Source organism: Musca domestica, unplaced genomic scaffold, assembly GCF_030504385.1.
Source record: "Musca domestica strain aabys unplaced genomic scaffold, Musca_domestica.polishedcontigs.V.1.1 15, whole genome shotgun sequence".
NCBI classification, from domain to species: domain Eukaryota; kingdom Metazoa; phylum Arthropoda; class Insecta; order Diptera; family Muscidae; genus Musca; species Musca domestica.
Genome location: NW_026712207.1, coordinates 15,099,437 through 15,126,446, shown reverse-complemented (window position 1 = coordinate 15,126,446; position 27,010 = coordinate 15,099,437). Strand labels below are relative to the sequence as shown.

At 35.9% G+C, this 27,010-nt stretch overlaps 3 protein-coding genes across 6 annotated transcripts; 1 reads left to right on the top strand and 2 right to left on the bottom strand.

Moving 5' to 3' along the window:
• The first annotated feature begins 5,525 nt into the window (after positions 1-5,525).
• On the top strand, positions 5,526-6,695 carry LOC101899490 (hypothetical protein). The gene is made up of 2 exons (XM_005187619.3): positions 5,526-5,892; positions 5,966-6,695. The coding sequence occupies exons 1-2, from the start codon at positions 5,741-5,743 to the stop codon at positions 6,432-6,434; spliced, it is 621 nt and encodes a 206-aa protein (XP_005187676.2). The 5' UTR covers positions 5,526-5,740; the 3' UTR covers positions 6,435-6,695.
• A 2,963-nt stretch (positions 6,696-9,658) lies between these two features.
• LOC101899649 (uncharacterized) lies at positions 9,659-21,638 on the bottom strand. 3 transcript variants are annotated; one of them, XM_011295912.3, is made up of 5 exons: positions 21,490-21,638; positions 11,835-14,774; positions 11,588-11,767; positions 10,873-11,215; positions 9,659-10,803 (listed from the first exon to the last, which is right to left on the bottom strand). In XM_011295912.3, exons 2-5 carry the CDS (start codon positions 14,691-14,693, stop codon positions 10,799-10,801), a joined length of 3,387 nt encoding a protein of 1,128 aa, XP_011294214.2. In that variant the 5' UTR covers positions 14,694-14,774; positions 21,490-21,638; the 3' UTR covers positions 9,659-10,798. The 3 variants fall into 3 exon arrangements, with proteins under 3 accessions (XP_011294214.2, XP_019893796.2, XP_019893797.2); XM_020038237.2 differs by having other exon boundaries at positions 21,482-21,628; XM_020038238.2 differs by lacking the exon at positions 21,490-21,638 and adding an exon at positions 15,836-16,179.
• A 13-nt stretch (positions 21,639-21,651) lies between these two features.
• On the bottom strand, positions 21,652-26,696 carry LOC101900619 (uncharacterized protein KIAA1143 homolog). Of its 2 annotated transcripts, XM_005187626.4 has the most exons (3): positions 26,452-26,696; positions 26,192-26,336; positions 21,652-21,864 (listed from the first exon to the last, which is right to left on the bottom strand). In XM_005187626.4, the coding sequence occupies exons 1-3, from the start codon at positions 26,554-26,556 to the stop codon at positions 21,656-21,658; spliced, it is 459 nt and encodes a 152-aa protein (XP_005187683.1). In that variant the 5' UTR covers positions 26,557-26,696; the 3' UTR covers positions 21,652-21,655. The 2 variants fall into 2 exon arrangements, 1 of the variants encoding a protein (XP_005187683.1); XR_009341752.1 differs by lacking the exons at positions 26,192-26,336; positions 26,452-26,696 and adding an exon at positions 25,661-26,181 and having other exon boundaries at positions 21,729-21,864.
• Positions 26,697-27,010: the final 314 nt, after the last annotated feature.

Sequence of the window (27,010 nt, the reverse complement as noted above, 5' to 3'; positions counted from 1 at the left end):
TGGAATTCAAGCGTGATAGTGTGATTTCTTTATATTTGGCTGGAAACCAAAAGTGGCTATCGTTGGAGCACTCCAGCATTTAAATGTGAATAAATCGTATGTGTCTCGTATCATCGCTCGTTACCGTGATACTGGTAGCTTAGCCCGACGTCAAGGAAGTGGACGAAAGAAAACAGCTACATCAGCAGAAATGGTTCGAAAAGTCTCGAAGCGACTTGATCGAAACCTGCGTCACAGTGGCCGAAAAATGGCTCGCAATATCGCAATATTCCATTCGGCAAATATTGAAAAATGAGCTCGGAGTAAAGCCATTAAAATTCCAAAAAAATGCAAGAACTTACACCGCAACTGAAAGAAAATAGACTCAAAAGAGCTAAAGAGTTGCTTCGCTTGGCCGAAAGTGGTGAACTGCCGAATTTGGTTTTATCCGATGAGAAAACATTCGTTGTCCAGCAGTTTGTAAACAAACAAATTTATCGTGTTTACTTGTCAAAGAGGTCAGCTGAAAATACGCACCTTCGGTTGGCCACCAGAACTCAAGCGCCGGCCATGGTGATGGTGTAGGCCGCCATAACAGCCGATGATCGTTCTCCGCTAGTATTAATCGACCGTGGCATCAGAATAAATGCCGAGTATTATCACGAAAATATTCTGGAGGGTGTATTAAAGCCTTGGGCACGCAAACATTTTGGCCGCAGGCCATGGAAATTCAAACAAATCTACACTTATTCTAAAATTTGTTGCTATTTCCGACATTTTTGCTTTCATTTGTTAAACATTAAAAAAATGTAAAAATTATGGCGTTTGACTTTGTTGCAGTTTTTTATCTCACCTTGTAGTTTGAGGTATTAGTATTGAGGAGAAGTGTTCGTCACAGTACAATGATATGTTCCATCCTTGCGCCGAATACACTTTGTCCGTTTTTCGACGAAGTTCGTGGCGAAAATTGTAATATTTCCATAGGTCTACTAATAATGTATTTATTTTTGACATATCCGAATAAGTATAAAACAAGTTAAAAGCATCAGTCGGGTTTGCCATTTTTTTGGGCTACATGGATATTCAAATTTTTGACCAATTGTGGGGGAGGGGGGATGTAATACCAGAAGGAGTGGATCGATATATCCTATCTTCTCAGCAGATTTTGTGTTAGTAAAAATGATGGGATGTTTGCATTATTAAGATAATTTTATAATCGTTTTCGTTATTCAAAATGTTGACCCTTTGTGGGGGAGGTATCAGAAGGAATGGTCCGATGTCTACCATCTTTATAACAGCTCTCGAATTGATAGAAATATGTGCCAAGAGGAATCGAATGTTAGATTCGCATTGTATAAGCTTCGTGGATATTGAAAACTTTGACCCTTTGTGGGGGAGGTACATGATGGATTGGAACAATATTTTCCATTTTCGCAACTCACCTACTTCTGATGCAAATCTTAGGATTTTCAAAGTTGGATCAAAATAGGATTATCCTTTCTCGATACGAACCAATCTTGATAATTTCTGTCGGTCTTTTCTAATGGCCAGATTTTGTTTTTAATACCCTCTGTCAATCGATGGAGGGTGTATTAACTTTGTCCTCGAAAAACTCATGATAGACCCTACAAAGTATATATATTCTGGATCAGAATAAAAGTTTAAGACGATTTAGCGATGCCCGTATGTCTGTCTGTTGTAATCACGCTTTCTTCCGAACGAGTTCAGATAGAAGTCTAAAATTTTGCACACGTGTGTATTTTACCAGTAGGCAGTAGGCATTGGCCATGTCGGTACACGTTTTCGTATAACCCCCATATAATGGTAACTCCCCATATTCGGTATTTTGATGACTTTAGCGACATTATTCAACGAATTTTTGTATTTAAATTTCGTAATGGATAAAGAGATACTAATTTTGGTGATCAAAAACAATTTTTTCAACAACAATTATTTCTAATTTTCCCGTTAAAAAACTTTTAGCAACGGCAGACAATGCTATGCGGTATGTCATAACATCTAAAACTCTCTATTATTACACGTCAATCAATTTAGTTTCATATTTTTTGTAATTTTTCAATCTTTATTTAGAACACAAGACTAGATTTAGATATATCAATTTTAGCTAATACAAAAGGTGATAATTACAATAAACCAGCGAAGATTGAATAAATGCGGATTAGGTTAGACAAAACGAGAACAAAACTCAAAGCTGGATCAAAGCAACTTTGCGATACAGAACTTACTGAAATAAAGAAGTTTTTAAACGTCAATTAAAAAAAATAGTCATTGTATCTTTTGGCCATAACAATCAAGGGATTGTTAGCAAATATGGTTGGCAGCTGTTGATCACCCAAATAACCAATAGAATACTGTCTCCAACTGGATTTGCGCTCACTTTAGTAGAAATATATATTTTTGTTTCATTATTATTGCGTACAAATTAATTAGTCATTTTGTAATATTGACTATTTATCATGTTAATAAGATGTATGTTGTATTCAATTAATATTGATTTTAATAAGAAGCACAAGTTCAAACTAGATCATTTTGTTTAAATCAATTTATTGGCAAGTTGTTTTCATGGGCTTTTTGCTCGAAACGACAAAATCAATATTGAATCCTCTCTCAGCAGTATTTACGCGTTCAAATCTAAATGTTTGTATGTTCGCTAAGTGTGAATTAAATGTTTGAGTTTGGAAATTTTCCATTGTTTTATGGAATGAAAACAAAACAAACTAAACGATATTCAAAACAAACCAAATACCTACTGGGAAGCATTCAGTAACTTCTGAGACAGATTTGTCCCTTTGTGGGTTGTTAATAAATCCTCAGTGGTTTGTTGAAAATATCTTTAAAACGGTATTTTCAAATTGCATCTTGACCCATTGATGACTTGGTTTTTCTCAAAACCGCATCATTTCCCATGAACAATAATTATCGTACAAATACGATAATTGTTGCTCATACGTCACCCTGTACACACATCGAAGACAGCCTTTGGTGCTGAGATATTTTTTTTTGATATTGAGCGTGAATTACACGATAGCCCAATTATTTAAATACATTTGCTTAACTGTGTTCGCATACATACAGTCATCCAAATAAATGTTTGCATACTTAAAGAAGGATCTGAATACATAATTGTAATTATAAATAATGAGGAAACCATAATTACCATTATAAATTACGATGCAAAAATATAATTTAGATAACACAAAAAAATATTTTCATTACATTTATTTAATAAATATTTTATTTATATTTTTGAATTTGAGCCTTAACTTATGACCGTTAGACGGCTAGATCAAGCGTCAATTCCAGATATCGAAAAAAAATGAATGTATTTGAAATTGAATCATATATCAAAATTCAGCCTAGAAACAAGAGTGTCAAATTTGGTGGAAATCGGTTCAGACATAGCTATAGTTCGTAACAACGTTATCCGGAGAAATATATCAAATACAGCTCTGGAATACCTTTGTCAAATGTTATAGAGATCGCTTCATATTTGAATTTAGGTTCCATACATGTCTTCACTCGATGTCAAGTTTATTGTGCACCAAATGGTTATTATAAACCCGAATCGAATGGCACACACAAACGAATTCAGCCTGGAAGAAAATGTATAAAATTTGGTAAAAAAAATGGTTAAGATATAGCTAAAGGTCCCATATATACAGGGTGAGATAAAAAAAACTGCAACAAAGTAAAACGCCATAAATTGTAATTTTTTTTTTAATTTTATTAAATGAAAGCAAAATATGTCGCAAATAGCGTCAAATTTTAGAATACGTTTAGATTTGTTCGAATTGGTCACCCTTTGGCATAATTCGTGCCTTCAAACGGCCAATGAAACCGTCACACGCTGCCCAAATGTTACTCTGTGGTATTTTGGCCCATTTCCGGCCAAGCGCTTGCTTGAGGTGATCGACACTTTGGGATTTTTTAGTGTCAACCTTGCTTTTCAAAATACTCCAGACACAATAGTCCAACGGATTGGTATTCGGAGATTTTGGTGGCCATTGTGCGCTGGAAATAAAGCGAGGAACCTCATTTTGTAACCATTCTTGGGTGGCACGTGCTGAGTCCTGTTGGAATGTCCAAGGTCTGCGACCAAAATGTTTGCGTGCCCAAGGCTTTAATACACCCTCCAGAATATTTACGCGATAATATTCGGCCACGGTCGATTAATACGAGGGGAGAGCGATCAGCGGTTGTTATGGCGGCCCACACCATCACCATGCCCGGCGCTTGAGTTCTGGTGGCCAACCGAAGGTGCACATTTTCAACTGACCTCTTTGAAAGTAAACACGATCATTTTGTTTGTTTACAATCTGCTGGACAACGAATGTTTTCTCGTCGGAGAAAACCAAATTCGACAGTTCACCACTTTCGGCCAAGCGAAACAACTCTTTAGCTCTTTTGAGTCTATTTTCTTCTGTAGTGGTGTAAGTTCTTGCACTTTTTAGAATTTCAATGGCTTTACCCCGAGCTCATTTTTCAATATCACGCTTGAATTCCATCACAAAATTTTTTTTCTGAAAATTCTTACCAAAATGCTTTTGTACGCTTGTAAACAATATAATGAGCTATCACTAGAATAATTTTAACATAATTTTTAACGGACGAGTGGCTTAGAAATTACAGCAGTCCGAAGAAGGTTGCAGTTTTTTCATCTCACCCTGTATGTATAGTTTCCCTATAGTTTTATAGGGTTTGTTTACTTTATTGTGGAGGGTATTAACCCATTTTTATACCCTACACCACATAGTGGTAAGGGTGTTACGTCTTTGTGCATTTTTTTGTAACATGGAAAAGGAAGCGAGATATTATTTTTGAGGATCTTCATAAAATCATTTTTTGAGTCGATTTATGCATGTCAATCCGTCTGTCTATGTATTTTTTTTTCTTTTTTTTTTTTTTTTTTTGAACAAAATGCAGGTCATGTGTCCTTCGTGAATTTGTATATTAATGGTTTAAATTGCAATAAATTCTGCATATTAACACATGAATTTAGATATGTACCATGTCATTTCCACGTTTAAGGAAAACAAACAGATCAACAAAGGCAAGAAATAATAATAATTCTAATAATTTTCGGCTATTGGCAGAGAGTGTTAAGCGTTTTTTATTTCTTCGCCAGGAAACACGCTCCAAATTACCCCCAATTAATTAGCACATTCGTTCAAAGTAAACAACGTCGTCATCAGACCTCTCTCTCTCACACTAACCTCTCTTTCTGGGTTTTCTCCGTATTCAAGTTGAGGATTTAGGGTGGCTTCCCTCACATTTCAGTTTTGCTAACGTCACCATTAAAATCTAGCACTTTTTTTGTTGTTGGATCCACTTTACCACGTTTCACAGCCAGATTGCCAATTAACAACAGGGATGTTAATTGTCCGCATGATGGACCGACTGGGGGCTATATTGATACAGTCACAAACTTTTTTTTTACATTATCATATCGGTCTGTATGTTTGTATGTATTTATGACACTTTGTTGTCGGTGTTAAAACTGTAGATCCTATATAAAAGTGTGTTCCATAATAATGGTGATCTCAAAACATTGTGTATTTCGTTCGGAGCTGGTGGCTAGGAGGAGCAAAACTAATTGCCTTAATTTTTCTATTCAATTCTGGTGGTTGTAGTATTGTTTTGTGATTTCTAAATCGCAGGACTACTAAGGATAACCAACCGTGAACTAACAACAGCTAAGTTAACCTAAAACAAGTGGATTAACAAAATCGACAGAGGCAAAATGAAAAACTACCACGTAATAGCTGTTTGGTGTTGTCTAGCCACCTTGGCCTCGTTTAGTTTGTCATTGCCAGTTCTGGATGCCAGTTCCGGCATAGATAATGAGACAATTGAAGCATTACAATCCAGTTTGAATGACACACCCAAGAATCTGTAAGTGATATCATAATCATCAGCAATGACAGTGCTAATTCTCGCTCTCTCTCACTCTCGCTTGCCATTACAGTTATGTGGTTAAGGCTGTTGTCTATGAAATTGGAATTCTCACCGAGGTTGGTGACAACGATACCAGTTTTGAATCCCAGGAACGTGTCGATTTGACATTCTACGATACGCACACAAACAAAAGTCACATTGATTTGGGCAATATTCCACTTCCCATCCAGACAAATGTAACGGGTCAGGTTTTAACCGGAATTGCACCAGTTAACATTGGAGCATTCAGCAGCCCTGCAGAATTGCTGGAGTCCCTGCCGTTGACTGGCAGTATCGTGAACATCACACACAGCGACACGGCTTTTTATAAGCTAACAAGGTCCAGTACCAATGAGGATGAAAAACCCAAAATTATCAATGACGACGATCTGGCCAGTTTGCCACAAGTTGCATCGCTCTTCCCCTCCGGGGGCCTTCACTCAACAGGTTCTAAGACAAACACCGATGATGACGCATCAAATTCGTTAGAAGTTAACTGAGGAAAATTTGTACAATTTTACGTTTTTTCTATAGAATGTAGAGTTTAGAAAAAGACTGCAAAACAAACAATTGGATAATATTTTTATTTAAAGCTACAACAATAGGAGAAATTGGCTGGTACATGTTAGCTGAGCTATACATACATAGGTATTTTTTTTTGTTTTGTTTATTTAAGATGTATACTGTAGATCAGTATACATAAATACACATACCTACACATATGCAAAGAAATATAACATTTTTACAAAAGTTAAAAAGAATCTCTCTTCGATAGAAGTTTTTATTATACCTTTTTTTGGGTTGTGCTCTACGAAGCACATATTTTCGGAGTATTGTACAGTTTTCTGCATTAGGAAAACTTAAATTATATTGTGCTACAAATAAGGAACCCTAACATATGGAGGTAGTAAGGTATATCAAACAAGTAAAAAATCTGTAAGTTCGGCCAGGCCGAACTTTGAATACCCGTCAACATTTAAAACGAATCCGGCAATTTAAAAAAAATTAATAAATACCGAAACTTGAGAAAAAATCGGTGAATAATGTAGCTAAAATCATCAAAATACCGAATATAGGGAGGTACCATTATATAAGGGCTGTACCAAAACGTGGACTTTCACAGACAATTTTCTGCCACAGGTTGTAGTATCCATAACGAACTTCAACTACCAATTTTGAAATAATTCCGGTGAATAATGTCGCTAAATCATCAAAAGACCGAATCAGCAGGCGCCGTTATATGGAGCCTATACGAAGACGTGGACCTGCACAGACAATTTTCTGTCGTAGACTGTAGTATCCATTACGAACTTCAATACAAAATTTGAAACAATTCCTGTGAATAATGTCGTTAAAATCATCAAGATACCGAATATCTGGAGGTGCCGTTATATGGGGGCTATACGAAGGCGTGGATCTGCGCGGACAATTTTCTGTCACAGGCTGTAGTATATATTACGAACTTCAAATACAAAATTTGAAACCTTTCGCTTAAATCACAAAATTACTGAAAATAGGTAGTTACCATTTTATGGGGGAACACCAAAACGTAGACCTATATGGTCCATTTTCAATACCAAATGTCCTGCAGACATTTGAGTAAAATTTTATCAACCTGCTACATTTCGTTCGGAAGCTAGAGGGATTTCCACAGACGGACGGACATCGCTAAATCGACATAGAATTTTACGCTGGTTTCGAGGTGTTACAAACAGAATGACAAACTTAATATATCCTGCATACTATGGTGGAGGGTATAAAAAATACAAAAATGAAATGGTTCTATGTTACCATGCAATAAGTAACGCCGGTATAGAGTGTGCACATCCGACCGAACGTGACCTCTGCATTACCAGTAAACTGAATATAATGACAACTATATGCCTTCCGCATGACCAGTAAGCTAAAAAATAATGAGTTATTTCGAAAACAATTATAATATCAAAAAACTTACTTTACCAAGGCAGGGGTGCAAAAAAAAAAAGAAAAACAAATAAAAACAATGTTAAGTGCAGCCGGGCTGGACTTTTTTTTACCATTTGGTAAGATAGGATTGTTCTGCTAGAGGAGTAAAATCCTTTACGAAATCCAAACACCAAATTTTAAGTAATTCCGTTAGAAAATGTGGATAAAATCATCGAAATAGCGAATGCACCGTTATGTTAGGCTATTGGAAAATGTTGACCTACAGGGTGAGATAAAAAAACTGCAACAACGTCAAGCGTCATAATTTTTACATTTTTTTTTAAATATTATTGAATGAAAGCAAAAAATGTCGGAAATAGCATCAAATTTTAGAATAAGTTTAGATTTGTTTGAATTGGTCACCTTTGCCACGAATTATGGCCTTCAAACAGCCAATGAAACCGTCACACGCTGCCCGAATGTTGCTCTGCGGTATTTTGGCCCATTCCTGACGAAGCGCTTTCTTGAGGTGATTGACACTTTGGTATTTGTTAGTGCACCTCTTTGGCAATTAAACTCGATCATTATGTTTGTTTACAAACTACTGGACAACGAATGTTTTCTCATCGAAGACGGAGAAAACCAAATTCGGCAGTTCACCACTTTCGGCCAAGCGAAGCAACTCTTTAGCTCTTTTGAGTCTATTTTCTTTCTGTTGCGGTGTAAGTTCTTGCATTTTTTGGAATTTCAATGGCTCATTTTTCAATATTTGGCGAATGGAATATTGCGATTTGTTCGGCTCACGAGCCATTTTTCGGCCACTGTGACGCGGGTTTCGATCAATTCGCTTCTTAAATTTTCGAACCATTTCTGCTAATGTTGTAGTTTTCTTCCACGTCCACTCCCTTGACGCCGCGCTACACTACCAGTATCACGGTAACGAGCGATGGTACGAGACACAAAAGATTTATTCATATTTAAATGCTGGAGTACTCTAAAGATAGCCACTTGTGGTTTTCCAGCCAAATATAAAGAAATCACACTATCACGCTTGAATTCCATCACGAATAACTTCTTTTCTGGAAAATGTTCATCAAAATGCTTTTGTACGCTTGTAAACAATATAATGAGCTGTCACTGGAATAAATTTAATAGCTGTCGGACGAGTGGCTGACAGCTGTCTGAAGTTGTTTGCAGTTTTTTCATCTCACCCTGTATATTTAGTTCAATCTAAAGTAATTATTTTCCATGCTATGTATGGTTGTGGATATAAAAGTATCATGGACTGAGTACATGGTCTGCCCAACTACCAATTAGAATATGGCAAGTTTAAACCCTTCGTCGGACAAAAAAAAAGGGTTAGAAGACTGTTGTGTATATGCACAAAAGAGAGAGGTTACAAAAATATTGGATTTGGCCTTGAACCTTTCCAGATTTTACTCTCGCAAAATAAAAAGTTAAAAAATCAACATTTAATTAAAATTCAACATTAAGTCGAAAGTTGAAAAAGTTTTCATAACATGTCTAAACATTTTGTTATAAATACCATATGCAACTCTTCGTACTTGCATTTTCGAATTATAAATGGGATAAATATTTTTTCTTGCCAGCCACACCGCGTATTTATACCTTGATTTTAAAGAATACAATTTATCGAGTTATCTGTGTCAAAATGATCACAAAACATTCCTCGATGCAAACTCATTTACAGCACTTTTGAATATATAACAGTTACAAAATATTGAGAACACATTTGCACATACTACAAGGTTTCACGTACTTCTTATTTCTGACCCAAAATTGAAAACAAATGAAAATATAAGTTTTAAAATGTTTGCATTTATTATATTATTTATAGTATTAATAAGAAGTTTTTTTTTCATTTATTTACTCAAAATTAAAAATAATATAAATTATGTGTAATATAATTATAAATTGTTTACCTTTAGTGTGTATACCTTATATTTTTACTTAAATGTGTTATTTTTGTTTCTTTATGAATATTCTAAAGATGTTTTGTTTCACATTTTCAAAGAATTGTCTCTTATCATTCGTATATAGATATATATATGTATGTATACTATCTCTCAGTTTTTTTTTATATATTTATATGTAATATTCATAATTGATTACAAATTAGAAGAGGATACGTGCATTCTCATATGATAATACATTTTGAAGATGCAGAAGAGTGGGTGTGGCTTTTTGTGTTGCTTGTTCCGAATATGTTTCGCTAACCAAATGCACGATACTTAATCAAACGCTTGTTTTTCTTTTATCCAATATATGCAATTTTGTTGAGTTTATTGTTTTATTTGCCATTTTAGTTTGTTGCTTATATAGTCTACTGTTCTATGCTTATTAGGTATTTAACTAATATACAAGTACCACTTGTGGTTTTGTAACTTTTTTATGTTTGAAATTTGTAATTACTGTGTTTGTTTGTTGTTCATTTCTCCTCCGCTCCAATTAAAAGAAAATGGCAAAGAAAAAGAGAAACAAAGGGTGGGTTTCGAATCTGAAATTCATTATTATTGTAGTAGCATGTGCTTAAATAGAATGTAAATAAAAATGGAAAGTTAAGTAGAAACAAAAGATCCGGTAGGGTGTTAATATTGGCAATGAGACAAAAATTAAGTCAATGGAGAATAGGAGGAAATACCAACAAATATGTTTGTCGGGTTTATGTCATTTTGGGTTGACTATGGGCCAGAAAAATTCTGTAATTATTTATAAATATTTTACACAGCAGCCTCTCTAATCGTTGAATGTCCCAGCACTTTTGCATGGACTTGTTAAAACTATTGTTTAAACATAAAACCAGATTTCCAGTTGATTCTCTAAAGTATAGTGTGCTGCGGTCCAAGTCTAGCATTGAACAAAGTCATACAGGCTGCTACGTCGCCAACACATTTTCGGTGTGTATATCTTTTTCTTGACCATATTTTAATAGAGACATTTAATCTGCAAAAGATAATTTCATAGTTGTTAGCATTATTCGTTGAAGTCATTCATTCACATTGTAGCTCTTACCAATAACATGAGTATCCATGTTTGAAATGCGCGATTTTGATGCAGGTTGTGGTATAATTGTGATTTCATCATTTATTTTTAATGGTTTCAAAAGTGAATCATTTGCTGCTGATAAACTATTACGCCCGCTAACACCTGCCGATGAATTTGTAGCTGGTGAGTTCTTTTTGCCATCCATAGCCTTTTTGGCCACGGTACTGTGTGCAGTATAGACATGCGTCTCGAACTGCTTGTACATGCCAAACGTGGCCGTACAAACGGTACATTTGTAGGATAAATGTGCTGGTTTCAGAGTCATGTGATGGTCTCGTGACACGTGGTTTAATAGCTTCCATTGATACATCTGAAAACGTGAAAGAAAAATATATTATTTCAGTAAGTTTTAAAATAAATGGTGCCAAAGAATTTTTGTTTTGAATAGACTGGAGGTAAAATCGAGATATTTTTATTTTTTTACATATCTAAATAAATCTTGATGGTAATGTTATTCCCATTAATTCTAGTTTAACAGGGAATTTGAGGAAATAAATATAATAAAAATATTTTAAGGTGCATTCAGAGCGTGCAGTGAGAAAAAAATGAGAATGAATTGAAATTGGGAGAGTTGAAATGTTAAAAAAATGACTAAATTGTGTTGTTGATTGTACCAATAACACATACTCGTTTAACTATTTTTAATTCATTGGCTACACATAGCATTTTTTAAGATACTTACTCTACCGCAAACAGGACATCTTCCTGCGTCCTTGCCCTTATTAGCGGCCTCTTGCATAGAGCTTGTCACCAAACCATGAGAGCCCAACAAGTGGCGTTCTAAACCCTGGTCTGTGAAGAATCTGAACTGACACTTTTGGCAATTTAGTGGGGGTCTATTGTAAATCATCTTGGGGTGAATCTGAAATAAGAGATGTTAAAATAATGAATACAGTTAGCTCAGTTGGAATTCACACTGTCGAAATTACTTTGACTTTGTGCATCCACTGCATGTGATTACGCAATTGTTCTAAATCCTTGATATATCCATCACATATCTCGCATATAACAAATTGAGCCTTACCACCAGCCGGATTCTGGCCCGGTTTCATACCAGGTGGTGGTACCTTACTGGTAGTTGGCGACTGGGATGTCGCACCAGCTGTTTGACGAGGTAGTGGCGTTATGGAAATGCTAGGTTGACCCGTGCTGAGCTGCTTTTTCGACGATGCTGCGTTGCCAGCTAGAATTTGTCCTGTAATATTTCCTAGCTGATAGTTGTTGGGCAAAACAACATTTGTAGCTGCAGGATTTCGAACTTGATTGGCGGCACGAATCATAGCTCCCGTTGATGGTGGCATGTTTTTATTGCCCACGGGCATTTGTGGAGAACGTCCTCTAAGCTTGTTGGCTGCAGCAGTCTGGGCTGCCAGTGCTGCTGCTTGCATATTTCTAGCCTGCTGCTGTTGTTGTATAGTAGCCAAGGCTGCTTTTTGAGCTGCAGCCTGTGCAGCCATAGCTTGGTAAGCCGTGGCAGTTCCAACCAGTCCATGTCTTGGCTTAATGCGGGGAATTTTAGCAGGCGCTTCCCAATCGTTTGGTGGAGCCAAATTGATTTCAGGTCGGAATTTCTTTGCACACACGGGCTGATGGCGGGCCAGTTTCGCTTTGCCGTTGTCTTCGAATCCACAATTAGGACATTGATGATAGGGCAAGGGTTTGATGAGACGAGCCTTGATGTTGTGAACAGCTTCCATGTGGTAAACAATTTCTGTGGCATTACGTATTTCGAAAATACAGAAGTTACACTTGTACATGGCTCCATTCATATGAGGCGTCTCGTAATGGTTTGCCATGGCAAGTGCGGATTCCGATTTGAAGTTACAGAATTCACAGCGTTTCATATTGAACTTGAATGGAGCGTTCTTTTTCTTTGAGGCCTCCATGTTAGCTGTGAGTGCGGCAATTGCCTTTTCGAATTCACCCGTATTGCGACCCAGACTCTTGCGCATTTTTCGCTTCTGCAGACGTATTAGGTCGTTCTGTACATATTCTTGAACTAAACCGACACCAATGTCCATGAAAAATTTACCCAGAGGACTCTCGAAGTAGTTCTCCTGGCCAGGTTTAGCAGGTACACTTGAATTGGTGCCTGTTGCTGCCACCGCAGCCGCCGGTTTTATAGCTCCTTTTAGGGCGGATATGTCATCTGACGCTTCCTTTATTAGGACTTTTGTACGTACGCCCGACTCAGAGTCGTCATCGTCGTCCTCCTCCGAATCTTCCTCTTCCTCAGACCATGAGTCATCATCACCTTGCCCTCGTTTCTTCTTTTTGGCACTTTTTTCTTCCCGATCTTCCTTGTTCTGCTCGGTCATCATGTCGAACTCATCTGTTTTGTCAACTCCTGCCAAGTCTTCTTTTGTAAAGGCAAATTTGTCTTCCAACTCTTTGACGACATTTTTTATTTGGTCAGAGGGAGGTTTCTCATAGATATACGGAACTATGAACGAGGGGGCCTCTAAAACAAACATATCGTCAGTCAGGCCGGGCAAACAATTGGCATTGGTTGTGTTATTCATGCCGGGCATAACCGGCAAACCTGGTATAGACGAAGCTGTCGCACCAGATGCTGCCGCAATGGGTGCTCCAACGGGTACAAGTTTTGGTGGCCCAGTTACAGGGGAGGCGGGTGTTATATTTACAGGATATACAATTGCGTTTTTAGTTGTTGTATCCGCCGCCGGTCCCATCAAGGACCGAGCGTCTTTTATACTCAACTGACCTTGAGTTGGTGTTAGACTGTTACGTTGCCGTTTGTTGGGAGGCTGAGATAAATCGTCCTGGCCACCAGTAGCATCCAGCTTACGTTTCGAGAGATCATTCGGTGCTGGCGGCGGACTATCGTCTTCTATTACCACACAATCATCATCGTCGTCATCGTCTTCAACTACTGCGGGTGCCTTCGGTGCTGCCTCAGATGGCTTAGAAGGAAGCGCCGTAGCAGCTGTGGATGTATTAGCCGGTTTTTCACTTTCGTTTTCTGAATCAGAACCGATGACAACAGCACCATCTGAGTCTTGTGCTTGTGGAGGTTTCTCTTTGCTTTGCGAGTCTTTGATGTTTGAGGTTTCAGACATTTCAACATCTGAATCATCGCCCAAATCTACAACACCATCAGATTGTTTCTCCTCCGCCGACGCTGACCCATTCTGGCTTTGTTTTGAATTCGGTACAGCCAAGGGATCGGGATTTGTGTGGTTGGAATTATCATTGGAAGTGTCGTCGACATGATTAGCCGACCCATCTGCACTAATAGCGCCCTCGCCATCTTCGCTGTGTTGTGTCTTTGATACGGGATGACTGTCATTGGTATTTGTGTCGTTGTCTGAATCTCGAACATGATTTGAAGAATGTGTTTTTCCTGCATCCGAACTATTTACACTATCACAATTCTGTGATATACTTTCACAGGCATTTGACGAATCCTCATTCACGTTGGCCGAGGTCTTCGAAGGTATTTCTGGTTTACTGTTATTACTATTTTCGTCACGATCGGCCCGGTCGTTTCCCGCATTACCCCCCTCTCCATTTTCTGTTGAAGAGGTTATCTGTGAATCGTCTTCCTCCGTGTCAACACCATCTACTTCCATGCTTTCATCTTTGCCACTATTCTGATTTAGTTTGACTCCAGTGGTCTGAGTTGTGTTAGTGTTGGAGCTATCGTTTGCTGTGTTCGTAAGACTCCCATTTTCGTGGCTGCCACTTGAATGTGTCTCAGGATGTTGTAGGTTAGCCGCTGATGATAAACCTGAACCTTCCGGCATAGAAACATCAACTTCAGTCATATTCTAGAGTTGTTGATGCCAAATTATTTGTGGATTTTAATAATGTGTGGATATCTTCAAATGCGAATGTAGTTAGGAAAACTGTAATAAAAAGAATATAGACGAATATTTTAGAACGTGGAATCGGAATATATATAGTATAGGTATAATTAATTGAATTTATAAAAGTAGGTTAAAATTTTATTAGGAGTTATTTTCATACACAATAATGAATATCAAATTGGCATGGGCATGGAATTCGAGCTTAGATTCCATAGAAGTTGGTAATGTCCAGTTAAAATTTAACTACAATGTCTAATAGTTAAAAAAGCCATTTTTCTTTAAATTTGGCGCCAAACGAATGACAAAAGAATTAAGCTAGAATTCATGCAAAAACTTTCTAATTTTTAATAGAAGTAAAGCGAGGATTTCGACGGAAGGGACTCTAAGATTTTACTGATAAAATATCCAAACTACCTATATATTTTTGAATTGTTAAATTTATATATATTAGATTATATACCCAAGTACATGTAGGTAGGTATATGCGTGTTTTTTATATAATAGCAAAACACATTGTGTTGTCCGTCAATTTGTAAAGTTAGCTGCTGAACAAAACATATAACTTTCTTGTACAAACATACATACACATCGACCGACTATACGACGTTTTGAACAGCGTGTTTGAACTGACATTCTGACTGCTCTCGTTGGTGTTCAGTCTTTCGAAATAGTGGTACGAACATACGATCCAACAATTCGACAGATGGACGGACGGACAGCGTGAAGAATAGCGAAACAAACGACTAGACGGACAAAACGCTAAACAATCGACTAAAGCAAAATACAACAAACAACGACGAAAATGAAACGAAAACGCACAAAGCGAGAATATATTTTGCTGGTTTCGCTATAAGTGAATCAGTCAGTCAGCCAACCAACCATTCAGTCCAAAGAGTGTGGAGTAAAATTAAGAAACTAGAAGAAGAACGGGACGGAGCGCAATGGCATGATAAGCGGCGTGGTGCAAGGGTAAGAAGATATTGTCGAATATAAATTTCTGCAGCTTCTAGCTCAGGTTGGCCTTACAAAAATCCATCAGTTAATTTTGGGTATTCCATGATGGGGATGGCTAGGGTATTTAGTATAGCGCTGCTTCATACCATGAATAGAGTTAAGTGCAGTCCAATACTTCATTTAATGTCCATACTGTGGGTTGAGTCAAGGTAAAAGCTACCAGCAAAGGCTCCAACACATTACAGGTCCTGGTTTGGGGCTGTCATCAATGCGAAATGCTTGGAAAGGGAGTTAGTTGATAATGGCAATGTGCGTTGGAGAATTTTTTGGCTTCGGCCTCCAAGGAAGGTTGATTTGATAGTGATGTGGGGAAGAAGAGGCGTAACACAAATAATTACAACAAAGTTTTTTGACCGGCTAACGGTAACGCATAGACAGATTCCGTGATATCAAAACACGACACACAACACTCTTGAGAACCAACAAACAACTAAAGATTGCCAAAATTGTCAAGAGCAGCATTGAGCGCACAAACCACCGAGAGTCAGTCAGTCAGTCAGTCAGTCAACCTTCCATCCCGCCACACACACAATGAGCGAATAACGTGAGAGAATATTTTGTAAGAGAGAGTTTTGCTGTCAGAGTATCTTTTGCGGCTACAAGTGTTGTATTTGAAAGGTTGTTTAGTTCGGTAAAAATTACCCAGTAAACAATTTTTTCCGACTGCTCTGATTTTAGATTTTTTTCCGAAATTTCTGACGTTTTTTTCAGAAATTTCTGATAGAAATTGGTCCGATTTTCTAAACGTTTTTTTTTAGAATTTCTGCACATTTTCCTGTGTTTTTAAGCGAAAAAACGGAGAGAGTAGATTGTCTATTGCTCTGGCATATTCTCTCCCACATGTAAACGGATGGTGGTGGTTTGACACATTCTCTCCCATAGTAGTTGTTGTTGTGATCATTCATTTCAAGATCTCAACAACAACAAAGCGCAAAGCAAAAATGCTATTTGTTATTGTTATTGTGAACTGTTAGATTTTCCGTTGTAAAAATGTGCGTTTTGTTGTTGTTGTGAATCAGCCTCTTTCTCTTTCGTTCCCAAAAAAATATGATGGAAAAAAATTGCAATTCAGAAATTCGGAATTGTCCTCCGAATCTTTTCCGAAAATCTAATTTTTTCTCCTATTTTTTCAAGAATTTTCACCGAATTCGGACCGAATTCGTCCAGAAAATCTATTATTTTTTCAGATTTTTTTCAGAAAATCTTTCCGAATTCGGTGACCACGTCCATACAACTTTCGTACCGAAATCGGAAGGAATTCGGAATCAGAATCGGACATTTTTTCAGAGATTCTGACAGAAATCGGACCGAATTCGGCAAAAATTGTTTACTGGGTAACCATGACCGACAGGGTTGCCAAATGCTTACTGGAAAGCAATTATGACATGATTTCGCTCACCTGTATTAATACTGACGCGTGATTGGTAGGTATAATTATGAGGGGTTGCTATAATTTTTTACATATTGGTAACATTATGACGGGGCCTTCACACAAATATATCAATACATTCCACAGATAAGTATAATTTTTTTTGGAAACAACTATACATTGATTGTAGAATTATTACTATAACTTGATTGAAGCAACCTTGTAGAAAAAGCTTTTGGAATTTAATACGGTTTGCTAACGAAATTTTTGATTTAAGTGAATAGAAAATGTAATTATCTCCAAAACGTGGTGCAAAAAGACTTAAACTTAAGATAAAATGTGTATCAAAGTAACGCAACTACCTGTTTTATACCAAAACTTATTTAAGGAAATCAAGTGAATGATAGATTAAAGAAGGTAACCTCATATTAAATGTCTTGACAAATTTCACTGCGTAGAAAATAGGTTCCCATCTATGAATTGTGCATATTGGTACATGGATTTATGAATATACTGTCAAGAAGGTCGGGCAGCAAGTCCATCTGATTTCTGATTGTTGTCACAATACACAGTTTTAATTGAAAATTCAAAAATCTCACATCACTATATCATAAAAACTACTAAGCATGGTACAATAAAAAGGTAAGGTAAATCTACCAGATGATTACAATTTTTTCTAGGTGTGCCCATGGTACTATAAAAAGGTATAATTTTCTCTCGAAGTGTGACCGACTTTTGCCAATTTTGTGTATATAAATTGATTGTTTTGAAAAATGAGAACCAAATATTTTCAAAACCAATGATTGGAAGACACGTACATTGCAGCTCGCGCATTAAAGCTACGACCCAGTTTAGCCATGAAATTGAAAGATTGAACAGTTTGGATCATATTTTTGAGAGAAAATCCAGGCATTTCAATCATTTTTCGCGCTATATAACTCATTTGAAGAAATGAAGAAAAATATGAAAAAATGAAACAACTTGTATAAAATTTTGAATGAGTCTGACAGGAAGCGGGCATAGCCTCTGGGCTGTATTTCTGTAGTTTTAAGAAGCTGTTCTACCTCCTGATTGTACCATGGGTGTGCCCGACTTCTGTTAATTTTGTGTTCGCAGTTATTGTTTTGAAAAATAAAACAAAATATTTCCAGTTTTGCAATGGAACTGAAAGATTGAACAGTTTAGTTCATTTCTTGAAAAAAATTCAGGCGATATTTAGTTCCATTAAAAAATAAAGAAAAATTTCAAATAAATAAAAAGAACTGGTTGCATACAACTTTTAATTATTTTGACAGGAAGCGGACATAGCCTGAGGGCTGTATTTCTGTAGTTTTACGGAGCTATTCTACCTCCTTATTGTACCATGCTACTAAGTTTATTGGAAAAAGTCCCGTTGATGAACAAAAATCGATAATTTACGTAAAAATATTTTGTTAGTTTTTTGCTTCTATTCAATATCGATATCAGCTGTTAATTGTGCCCTAAGCATTTAAATTCTACCTTTATACCATGGTAGAAGAATACAGGTAGATGCATCACCTCTTAGAAACATTGATATGCCAAAATGTCTTTTTTTTAAATAAGTAGATTTTTATATGTTTTATTATACGAAGTCATAATATGATATGCGTTTTTTTTTTTAATTTTTACGAATTTGAATAATTTTTCATACAAAATTTTAAATTCAGAGTAGTCATGTATAGAAGTTTTTGGAACCGTCCATGGCCCTACGGGCTAGGTAACTGTGTTAATTGAATATAAATAAATCAAAAAAGTTGCAAAATTGGTTTGACACTTCATTGTATGGATGCGACTACCTGCATTATTCTACCATGGTTAATACTCACAATTAATCTTGTAAGGAATACGGTGTGTGCCAAAATTCTATTTAGGTTTTTAATGAAGTCTCAAAATGCATGAAATCTGTTAGACAAAAAAAAAACAAAATAGCCAAGCCTAAGAAATATTTAGTAACTAGGTAGAATATGACCATCTGAATGAATAATTCCACTAAATCGTGGGTAGATATCATAATTATGTAACGACAAGACCTCATTAAAACACAGAAACATGGGTACAACATTGTATTATCTCTTGGATACAAAACTGTACCTTTTCGAAGCAACACTGCAGTAGTTCAAAGTATTTGCTCCGAACACATTTGAACTTCACCACTGAGGGTTGGTTTTTATTTCAATCGTGACAACCAACTGGCAAGAGAAATCCATCAGCAGTTAGCAATGTAAGAGAGAGAGAGAGAGAGAGCATTACCATTTGGCTCTGTAAAAATCAAGAGAATTCCCAATATCTCTTAAGGTTGTTGAAATGTTTTGTTTGTGTTAACCCCACAAACAACATCCATCTCAGCAGCAAATGTCATTTAAAGATGAAGTAGAATAGGAAACAACCAAACATATTCAACAATTTTTTGCTTGAACGCATACCGCGCGTTCCTAAAACAACAAATCAACCTAGCAAGCAAAGCACTGCCAAACAAATGTGCTGCTCTGAACCACACAGCTCTTCACCGACTATCTCATGCACCCCGACCGACCGATGAACACAACGCAAAATTGCCAAGAATACGGTAAACAAAACAAAACCGATGAACATGCCAAACGAAAACGAAAAACCTAAATAGGAACACACAAACAAAGACTCGTCTCGCCGCACATTCACTGCTGTTGTCGACGTCGTCATCGTCATAGCATAGATGCCGCTTTTTAAAGACTTGGGAAATTTAATTTACTTGAAAAGAGATTTAAATTCATATAATCCATCATTTTACATGTGCAATAGCAGGGAAATGATGAGCGGGAAAATAAAAAAATCAAGGAAAACATAGAAAGTCTAAACAAAAAAGGTGCTATCAAGACTCCTGAGCCGCAAACGATGGGGTAAAAGTCTTGGAGTAGCATTCAAAAATTTAATTTTTAAAAGTGAGGTATGGTTGTTTAACAAAAAAAAAAATAAACACCAATCCACAGTACGACGAATATCACGGCGAAAGAAAAGTGAATAAAACTCTGAGCAAAAGAGGGAAGAGGTAGAAACCAAAAGCAAAAACCGATAAACAAGTTGCAAAACAGATTTCGTTATAAAATATATGAAATATACTATAGTAACATAAAAAGGAGGCGGTTGGAAAGAGTTACGTACAGTCGGCGGGGGGGACGGGATGGATGGATGGCTGGTTGGCTGGCTAAACACTTTTCACTAAACTGTGAAAAAATGCTTACCATAATGGCAGGGAGACATACCGGGGGTAAAAATCAGTAATGGTCAGCATTGTATGTATGTAGGTATGTATACCTATATAAATTACACAAAATTTTCTAGAATAAAAATTACAATTCTTTCTTTTGAGGTTGTTGGAAGTCGCACTCAATAATGTCCATAAATGAATTAATATCTATAATAGGTTTTAAGATGTTAATTATTTTCCTGTTATATTTATATAATTTTCCCTAATCTATTTCATAATAATATCGTAGAAATAAAAACTATATTTTAAAATTTGCTTCATGATACCTTTAAATGTAGGTAAATCAAATTAATTCTATTACATCTAACAAAAGTTATAGTTTAATTATTTGCCATCTTCGCATTCGTTCTGAAAACTTGCCTACGTAGCTGTTTTCTAATGTAATATATATCGGCTTTTGTATAAAAGTAGAATCAGAAGTTGTGCCAACTACCATTGAAAAAAAAACTATAATAATTGCAATTTTAATTATATATTCACGTTTCCCAAAACCTCTATATTCCATAAAAATCTTTTTTATATACATTAATTAAAATTATGAACAAATAGCCACCCTTCCTTCTTTGTGGGTAGAAGATCCCATAAATCTAAGGTGAATTACTCAAATTTTAGGACAAGTATTTTTTAAATATCAATATATCGTATCCTATTTGTTCAATAAAAAAAAAAAAACAAAATAGAACGAGTTAGTTAAAAATCAAACTATTCGTAATCACTGAATTACTAAAAGTCCTTGCTTCATTGCACAAATCATTTTTCTGGACAAATTAAAATTTTTGTTTCAAAAAAGGTCATACTACTTCGTACCTATGTATATACTTATATACCTTTTGCCTGACAATACATATTTTAGTATGTATAACTATAAAATTATATAAATCTCATCACGCACACACATATATACCCAACTTATGTATTATAAATACAAAGCTATATACATTGGTATGTATGTATGTATGTAGGTATATATACATATTTAGTGATGGCTTATTTGGAGGAGTATATATGGTGAGAATGTCTGTACTGCAAATCATTGATTATATACTAAAATATGTACATACATATATAAGTATGTTTGTTATAGATATAGCTACACACCTACATACCTGTTCAACATTTATATGTGTGTATGTATGTATAAAAAATCGCCACTCCAAGCTGCAATGGTTATGGTGTTATGGGAGCAATTCCCAAATTATTGATCGATTTTTTTGTGACAACTGTTTGTTGAACTCGTTCTTTTATTATTTTATCTTCCTTTTCGTTCTACTACTATTCCTCCTCTTCCTCCTCGTCGTCAGCGTTAAAGGATAATTTTACACTGTTTTTGTTATCCGATTTTTTGCGTTTCTCCTCTTTACTTGATGGCTTGTTTGGTTTGGATGAGGATGGTGCTAGAGCTTTTTCTGAAGCCTCCTTGGGATTATGTCGTTTGCGAAAGACTATTGGTTTATTCAAATCGGCACGGGCTTCAGCGGCTTCTGTAAGACACAAAGATTTAAAAACATGATTTTAGACACCAGAATTAAACTGTCTCTTAATCTCCAAATGACAATTCTCTACAGAACACTATTTTTGCTGTTAAAAGCTGCTATATTTCATATAACTTATTTTATTAAATGTTTCGAAATATTAAGAGCTGTTTAACTATAAAATTGCTTGGAAATTTGTAAGCTATTACGTTTTTTCTATGAACATAAGTAAAAGATTTGCTCATCTATCGAATCTCGAGAATGATATTGCAATAATGTTTCCCATTCTTTAAGAGGTTCAGGTACACTGTACTCAAAAATACTTCTTAACTATATTTTGCACTGGCTCAAAATATTTCAATGGCACAGTTTATTAACATAAAATGTTTAAAGAATATGAAGACGAACATGGATTATAAATTTTCATCGGTGATATTATTTTAGTAAATCATCGACATGTAAGAGAACTTTCACCCGATCATTGCAACGAAATTCAGGACCGTAATCCCATTTTCAATATAAATTGAAAGTCTCAAAGGCCGTTGGGAACTTAAAACAATCCCTGCGACGGTTCCATATGGAAACACTTTCAGTCGTAGATATTTTGGATAAAGTCAAGCTTAGAGCGCTGTAGCCATAAAACTGAGGATATAAAATTCAGGAGACGTAATTATAAGTAGGATAATTCTAAACGTAAATCTGTTTAAGTAAACATTGGGTTCAGTCAGGGCTAAACAGTGCAGTTGTCAGTTTATTGGTGATAGGAAAAGAAAATAAGGCCTATCTTTATCCAATATACAGGGTGAAATGAAAAAACTGCAACCAACTTTTAAGCCACTCGACAGCTGTTAAAAATATTCCAGTTTCATTATATTGTTTATAAGCGTACAAAAGCATTTTGGGGAGAAGTTCCCAGAAAAAAAGTTATTCGTGATAGAAATGAAACGTGATAGTGTGATTTCTTTATATTTGGCTGGAAAACCATAAGTGGCTATCGTTAGAGCACTCCAGCATTTCGCTGTGGCCGAAAAATGGCTCGTGAGCTGAATATATCGCAATACTCCATTCGGCAAATATTGCAAAATGAGCTCGGGGTAAAGCCACAGAAATTTCAAAAAGTGCAAGAACTTACATCGCTACAAAGCTAAAGAGTTGCTTCGCTTGACCGAAAGTGGTGAACTGCCGAATTTTGTTTTCTCCGATGAGAAAACATTCGTCGTCCAGCGGTTTGTAAAGAAAAAAATGATCGTGTTTACTTGCCAAAGTGGTAACCTAAAAATGTGCACCTTCGGTTGACCACCAGAACTCAAGCGCCGGCCGCTCGTATTAATCGACCGTGGCATCAGAATAAATGCCGAATATTTTCGCGAAAACATTCTGGTGTATTAAAGCATTGGGCACGCAAACATTTTGGCCGCAGACCTTGGACATTCCAACAGGACTCAGCACCGTCCCAGCAGAAACTCGCAACCCAAGAATTGTTACAAAATGAGGTTCCTCGCTTCATTACCAGTGCACAAAGTCTCCGGATACCAATCCGTTGGACTATTGTGTCTGGAGTATTTTGGAAAGCAAGGTTGGCACAAAAAATACCTAATTGTTGATCACCTTAAGCAAGCGCTTCGCCTTGAATGGGCCAAAATACCGCAGAGCAACATTCGGGCAGCGTGTGACGGTTTCATTGGTCGTTTGAAGGCCATAATTCGTGCCAAAGTTGACCAATTCGAACTAATCTAAAATTATTTTAAAATTTGATCCTATTTCCGACATTTTTTGCTTCCATGCAATGAAATGTTAAAAAAATGTTAAAATTTTGGCGTTTGACTTTGCTGCAGTTTTTTTATCTCACCCTGTAGATACTTGTGGCTGGAAATCTGGAGTAAATTTATATAATAATAAATAGTTATTAACATTAAAAATAATCAACATTTTCCGAAAGTAGTTACTTTATATATAAGTGTCAATTATGCATGTTCCCGTACAAACCTTGCAAAACGTTTCGAATTTATAAAGTAATTATTAAAAAAAAAAAAAAACAAACGGGGAATTCTAGCCGTCTCTGAGACAAAGGATAGTAATAGTTGTATGTAAGAACTCATCCAAATTTCAAACAATGTTATTCCATAAATTCATGAAATAGACGAAGCCTTAAATTTTACTGATATAACTCTTATTAAAATGTATTCTTTTTAAAATGTTTACTAAAATAATGTAAAGTGGTCTCTTTGAATTTTATTTCATGAAGTTTATATAACTAATATATGAAAATAGACTTGCAACTTGTCTTCGGTTTAAACAAAAACAGTTTTCCTTGATAGTAAGTAATAAGAAATTCAAATAATCTGTCAAGTTCCTCTAAATTTGGGATAAATTATATAGCCAAAGATGTGAACAAACTTATTATTTCAAACATATATCATGTTGCAGCATTTGTCCGTTACTTTTAAAATTTCAAATACAAAAAAGGCAAATTTTAATACATTTTTAATTCGTTTTAAATGTTCATACAAGTTTTATTGTCAATTTCCCTTAGAAATAAGTAAAAATTTTGAGGTCAAGAACAATACAACTGTTGAGACCATTACCATTCCTCCTAAAGGTAAGTATTAAAGATGATGACGTTTATACAGTTTCTATTAAAATTACAATGACAGAATTTGACGCCTTCATAGAGCTTTAGCCCCTCACATCCGAACCGTTCTTTTCCACTTGAGGGGGATCACAGAGAAGCAACCAATGTAGTGACAGTCCTACCTAACTCATGTTGTTGCTATTGTAGCAGTGAAAAACCAAACACGCAGTTATTGGATGAAACCATCTATCCATTTTTGTTCTTATACCAAGTGTTTTTCATGCGATAATTTATCACGCTTTACTCTTTATCCTGTACTTTGTTGTCAATTCCCCCATGCACCTTTCATCGTGTGTCTTTTTGTTGTTATTCCTTTTCAAATTTGATTTCTTACTGTGTTTGCCATCTGCTTTGGCGTTGATACTGTGGACAAAAAGTGTCTGTCGCTAGTGCATGGAATCTATCTGATGTAAATTTGGAGGAGTTATTATCTTTTGTGAGGCATTGGGAATGGAAGGCTATATACTGTGAATGGTCACTGCATATTAAGAGTGGGAAAAGACGTCTGGAAAATCCTTCCAGCCCTAGCAGATTCTTTGTTGTCCCCCATGGTTATGGTGTCTGTAACATATTGTATGTTACTTGGTTGGTTTATTGCGCGGGCTGTCTTGGCATAGTCTGACGACAGCTGCTTCTGTTGCCTCCGTCGTTTTCATCGTCGCCGCTACTCTTGTTGTTGTTGGTTCATTCCGCTTTAATGTTCATTTTTATCATCGCATTTGCTTTAGCGGAGCCCCAGTTGTTGGTTTGTTGGTCGAATATGTGTATGTGTGTGCATGAGTGTCACATAGAATCGACTTCATTTTTTCCCAAGCAGATGAATCGAGGGTGCTCCGCTGGCAAAAGTTCCAGGAATTGTAAACGTTTCCCTAGTGGACCAAACCATTTCCATTGCAATGAAACAATCTTGCCTGCATTCGTTTATTGTTTGGCAGTGAAGGATTCCACATAAAACAATTGAGATTTTCAATAAAAATTTGTCGAGTGAAAATTTTTGAGGTTATGAAAAAATCTTTTTCCTAAGGACTTGAAAAACTGCATTTGGACCAGAAAATTCTTACAACGAAGTACATTCCATTGTTGGATGCAGAGAAACATAAAATAGTTGCATATGCTTTTCTTCTTTTGTGGAAAAACAGAAAAGTATTTACAATCAAAATTTATGTGACATACCTTTTAATAAATATTTTTGTTAATAAAAAATTCAATTTTTTTATAATTTTTTAATTATGCACTGTTTGTTCATATTTTTTCAAGACTTGTGGATGAATATTCACTATTTTGTTGTTGGATTTTTCTTGCACTTCAATTCACAATGTTATTTTGCTAGATTGCGAAAAATATATTTTGTTGAACTTTTTTTTTTTTTTTTGTAGAAAAAAAGAGGAGCGTGGAAACGACGAAAAGAAAAAATAACTAACGACAGACCAACGCTCGACTTCTGACTCAACTAAAACCAAAATGACAGCTAACTGACAGAACACACTCACACATCGCCAACGAATAACAACACAAAACAAGCATAAAGTAAAGCTATGGACGGACAGACTCAGACGGACGGACGAGCGGACAGACATGCGAACATCGCCATCATCGCTACACAATCATCTCGTGGTGCAATCGGAGGCGCATTACGGTTACGTCGCAATGGCTCAGATATTCGAAATTATTTCCACCTGAAAATAAATGTTTGTTTATATTTACCTTTTTCCAAGCGCTTCTGTTCCTCTTCGGCTTCTTGAGCGGTAAGATCACCAGATTTTAACACCACCACCAAAGGTTTTTCGTCTTCACGTTCTGGTTCTTCACTGTCCGAAAAATTATCCTCCAAATTTTCAAGTTTTTGCCTCTAATTAGTGGAATAAATCAACATTTACATTATTTACAACTCGAATTCCATGCACAAGCATGCCGACACCAAATTATAAACAAACAAATCACTAAAAACGTTGCAAACTAATCACCTTTGTATCTACGTTTGGTCCCTCTTTGTAACCAATTTCTTGCTTCAGTTTTGCTAAAAAGGATGGGTCTTGTGGCTTAATATAGGCAATATTGCGTTTAGACATAGTTTGACTCGACAACAACACAAATAATTATTAAAAAACTATTATTACTGCACACATTTCACGGCATAGGAAAACAACAAACTACCCGGAAAATAAAAATAACACGCTTTTGCAAAAATCTATGCCAGGGTTACGCAGGTCGACTTTTATTTAATCGATTTATCGACAATTTTTAAACATTAAAGTTAAATTATTATCATGAGAAAAATTTTAAAAACAATACTCTCTAACATTGCCAAATAAGATATATATTTTTATATTTGTAATTATGAATGCGAATATTTTGTGTTCAGTTAATATTAGATGCATTTAAGATTGGAGTAGAACACATATCGCAATAATCGAAAATCTCTTTAACTTTATATCCCTATTCCAATTTTGGCATTTCTTTATTGCCTTCATTCGTTGCAAACATTCAGAGTTGTATTTCATTGTTCATACAAATGCCATTAAC

What these genes read in the sequence shown, in the direction of transcription:
- LOC101899490 (XM_005187619.3), top strand. Translation starts at nt 5,741, where the DNA reads ATGAAAAACTACCACGTAATAGCTGTTTGGTGTTGTCTAGCCACCTTG. An exon ending in AATGACACACCCAAGAATCT is followed by an intron (nt 5,893 to 5,965) that starts GTAAGTGATATC and finishes TTGCCATTACAG; the next exon opens with TTATGTGGTTAAGGCTGTTG.
- LOC101899649 (XM_011295912.3), bottom strand. Translation starts at nt 14,693, where the DNA reads ATGACTGAAGTTGATGTTTCTATGCCGGAAGGTTCAGGTTTATCATCA. An exon ending in AGTGGATGCACAAAGTCAAA is followed by an intron (nt 11,768 to 11,834) that starts GTAATTTCGACA and finishes CTCTTATTTCAG; the next exon opens with ATTCACCCCAAGATGATTTA. An exon ending in GATGTCCTGTTTGCGGTAGA is followed by an intron (nt 11,216 to 11,587) that starts GTAAGTATCTTA and finishes TCACGTTTTCAG; the next exon opens with ATGTATCAATGGAAGCTATT.
- LOC101900619 (XM_005187626.4), bottom strand. Translation starts at nt 26,556, where the DNA reads ATGTCTAAACGCAATATTGCCTATATTAAGCCACAAGACCCATCCTTT. An exon ending in GACCAAACGTAGATACAAAG is followed by an intron (nt 26,337 to 26,451) that starts GTGATTAGTTTG and finishes TCCACTAATTAG; the next exon opens with AGGCAAAAACTTGAAAATTT. An exon ending in ACAGAAGCGCTTGGAAAAAG is followed by an intron (nt 21,865 to 26,191) that starts GTAAATATAAAC and finishes TGTGTCTTACAG; the next exon opens with AAGCCGCTGAAGCCCGTGCC.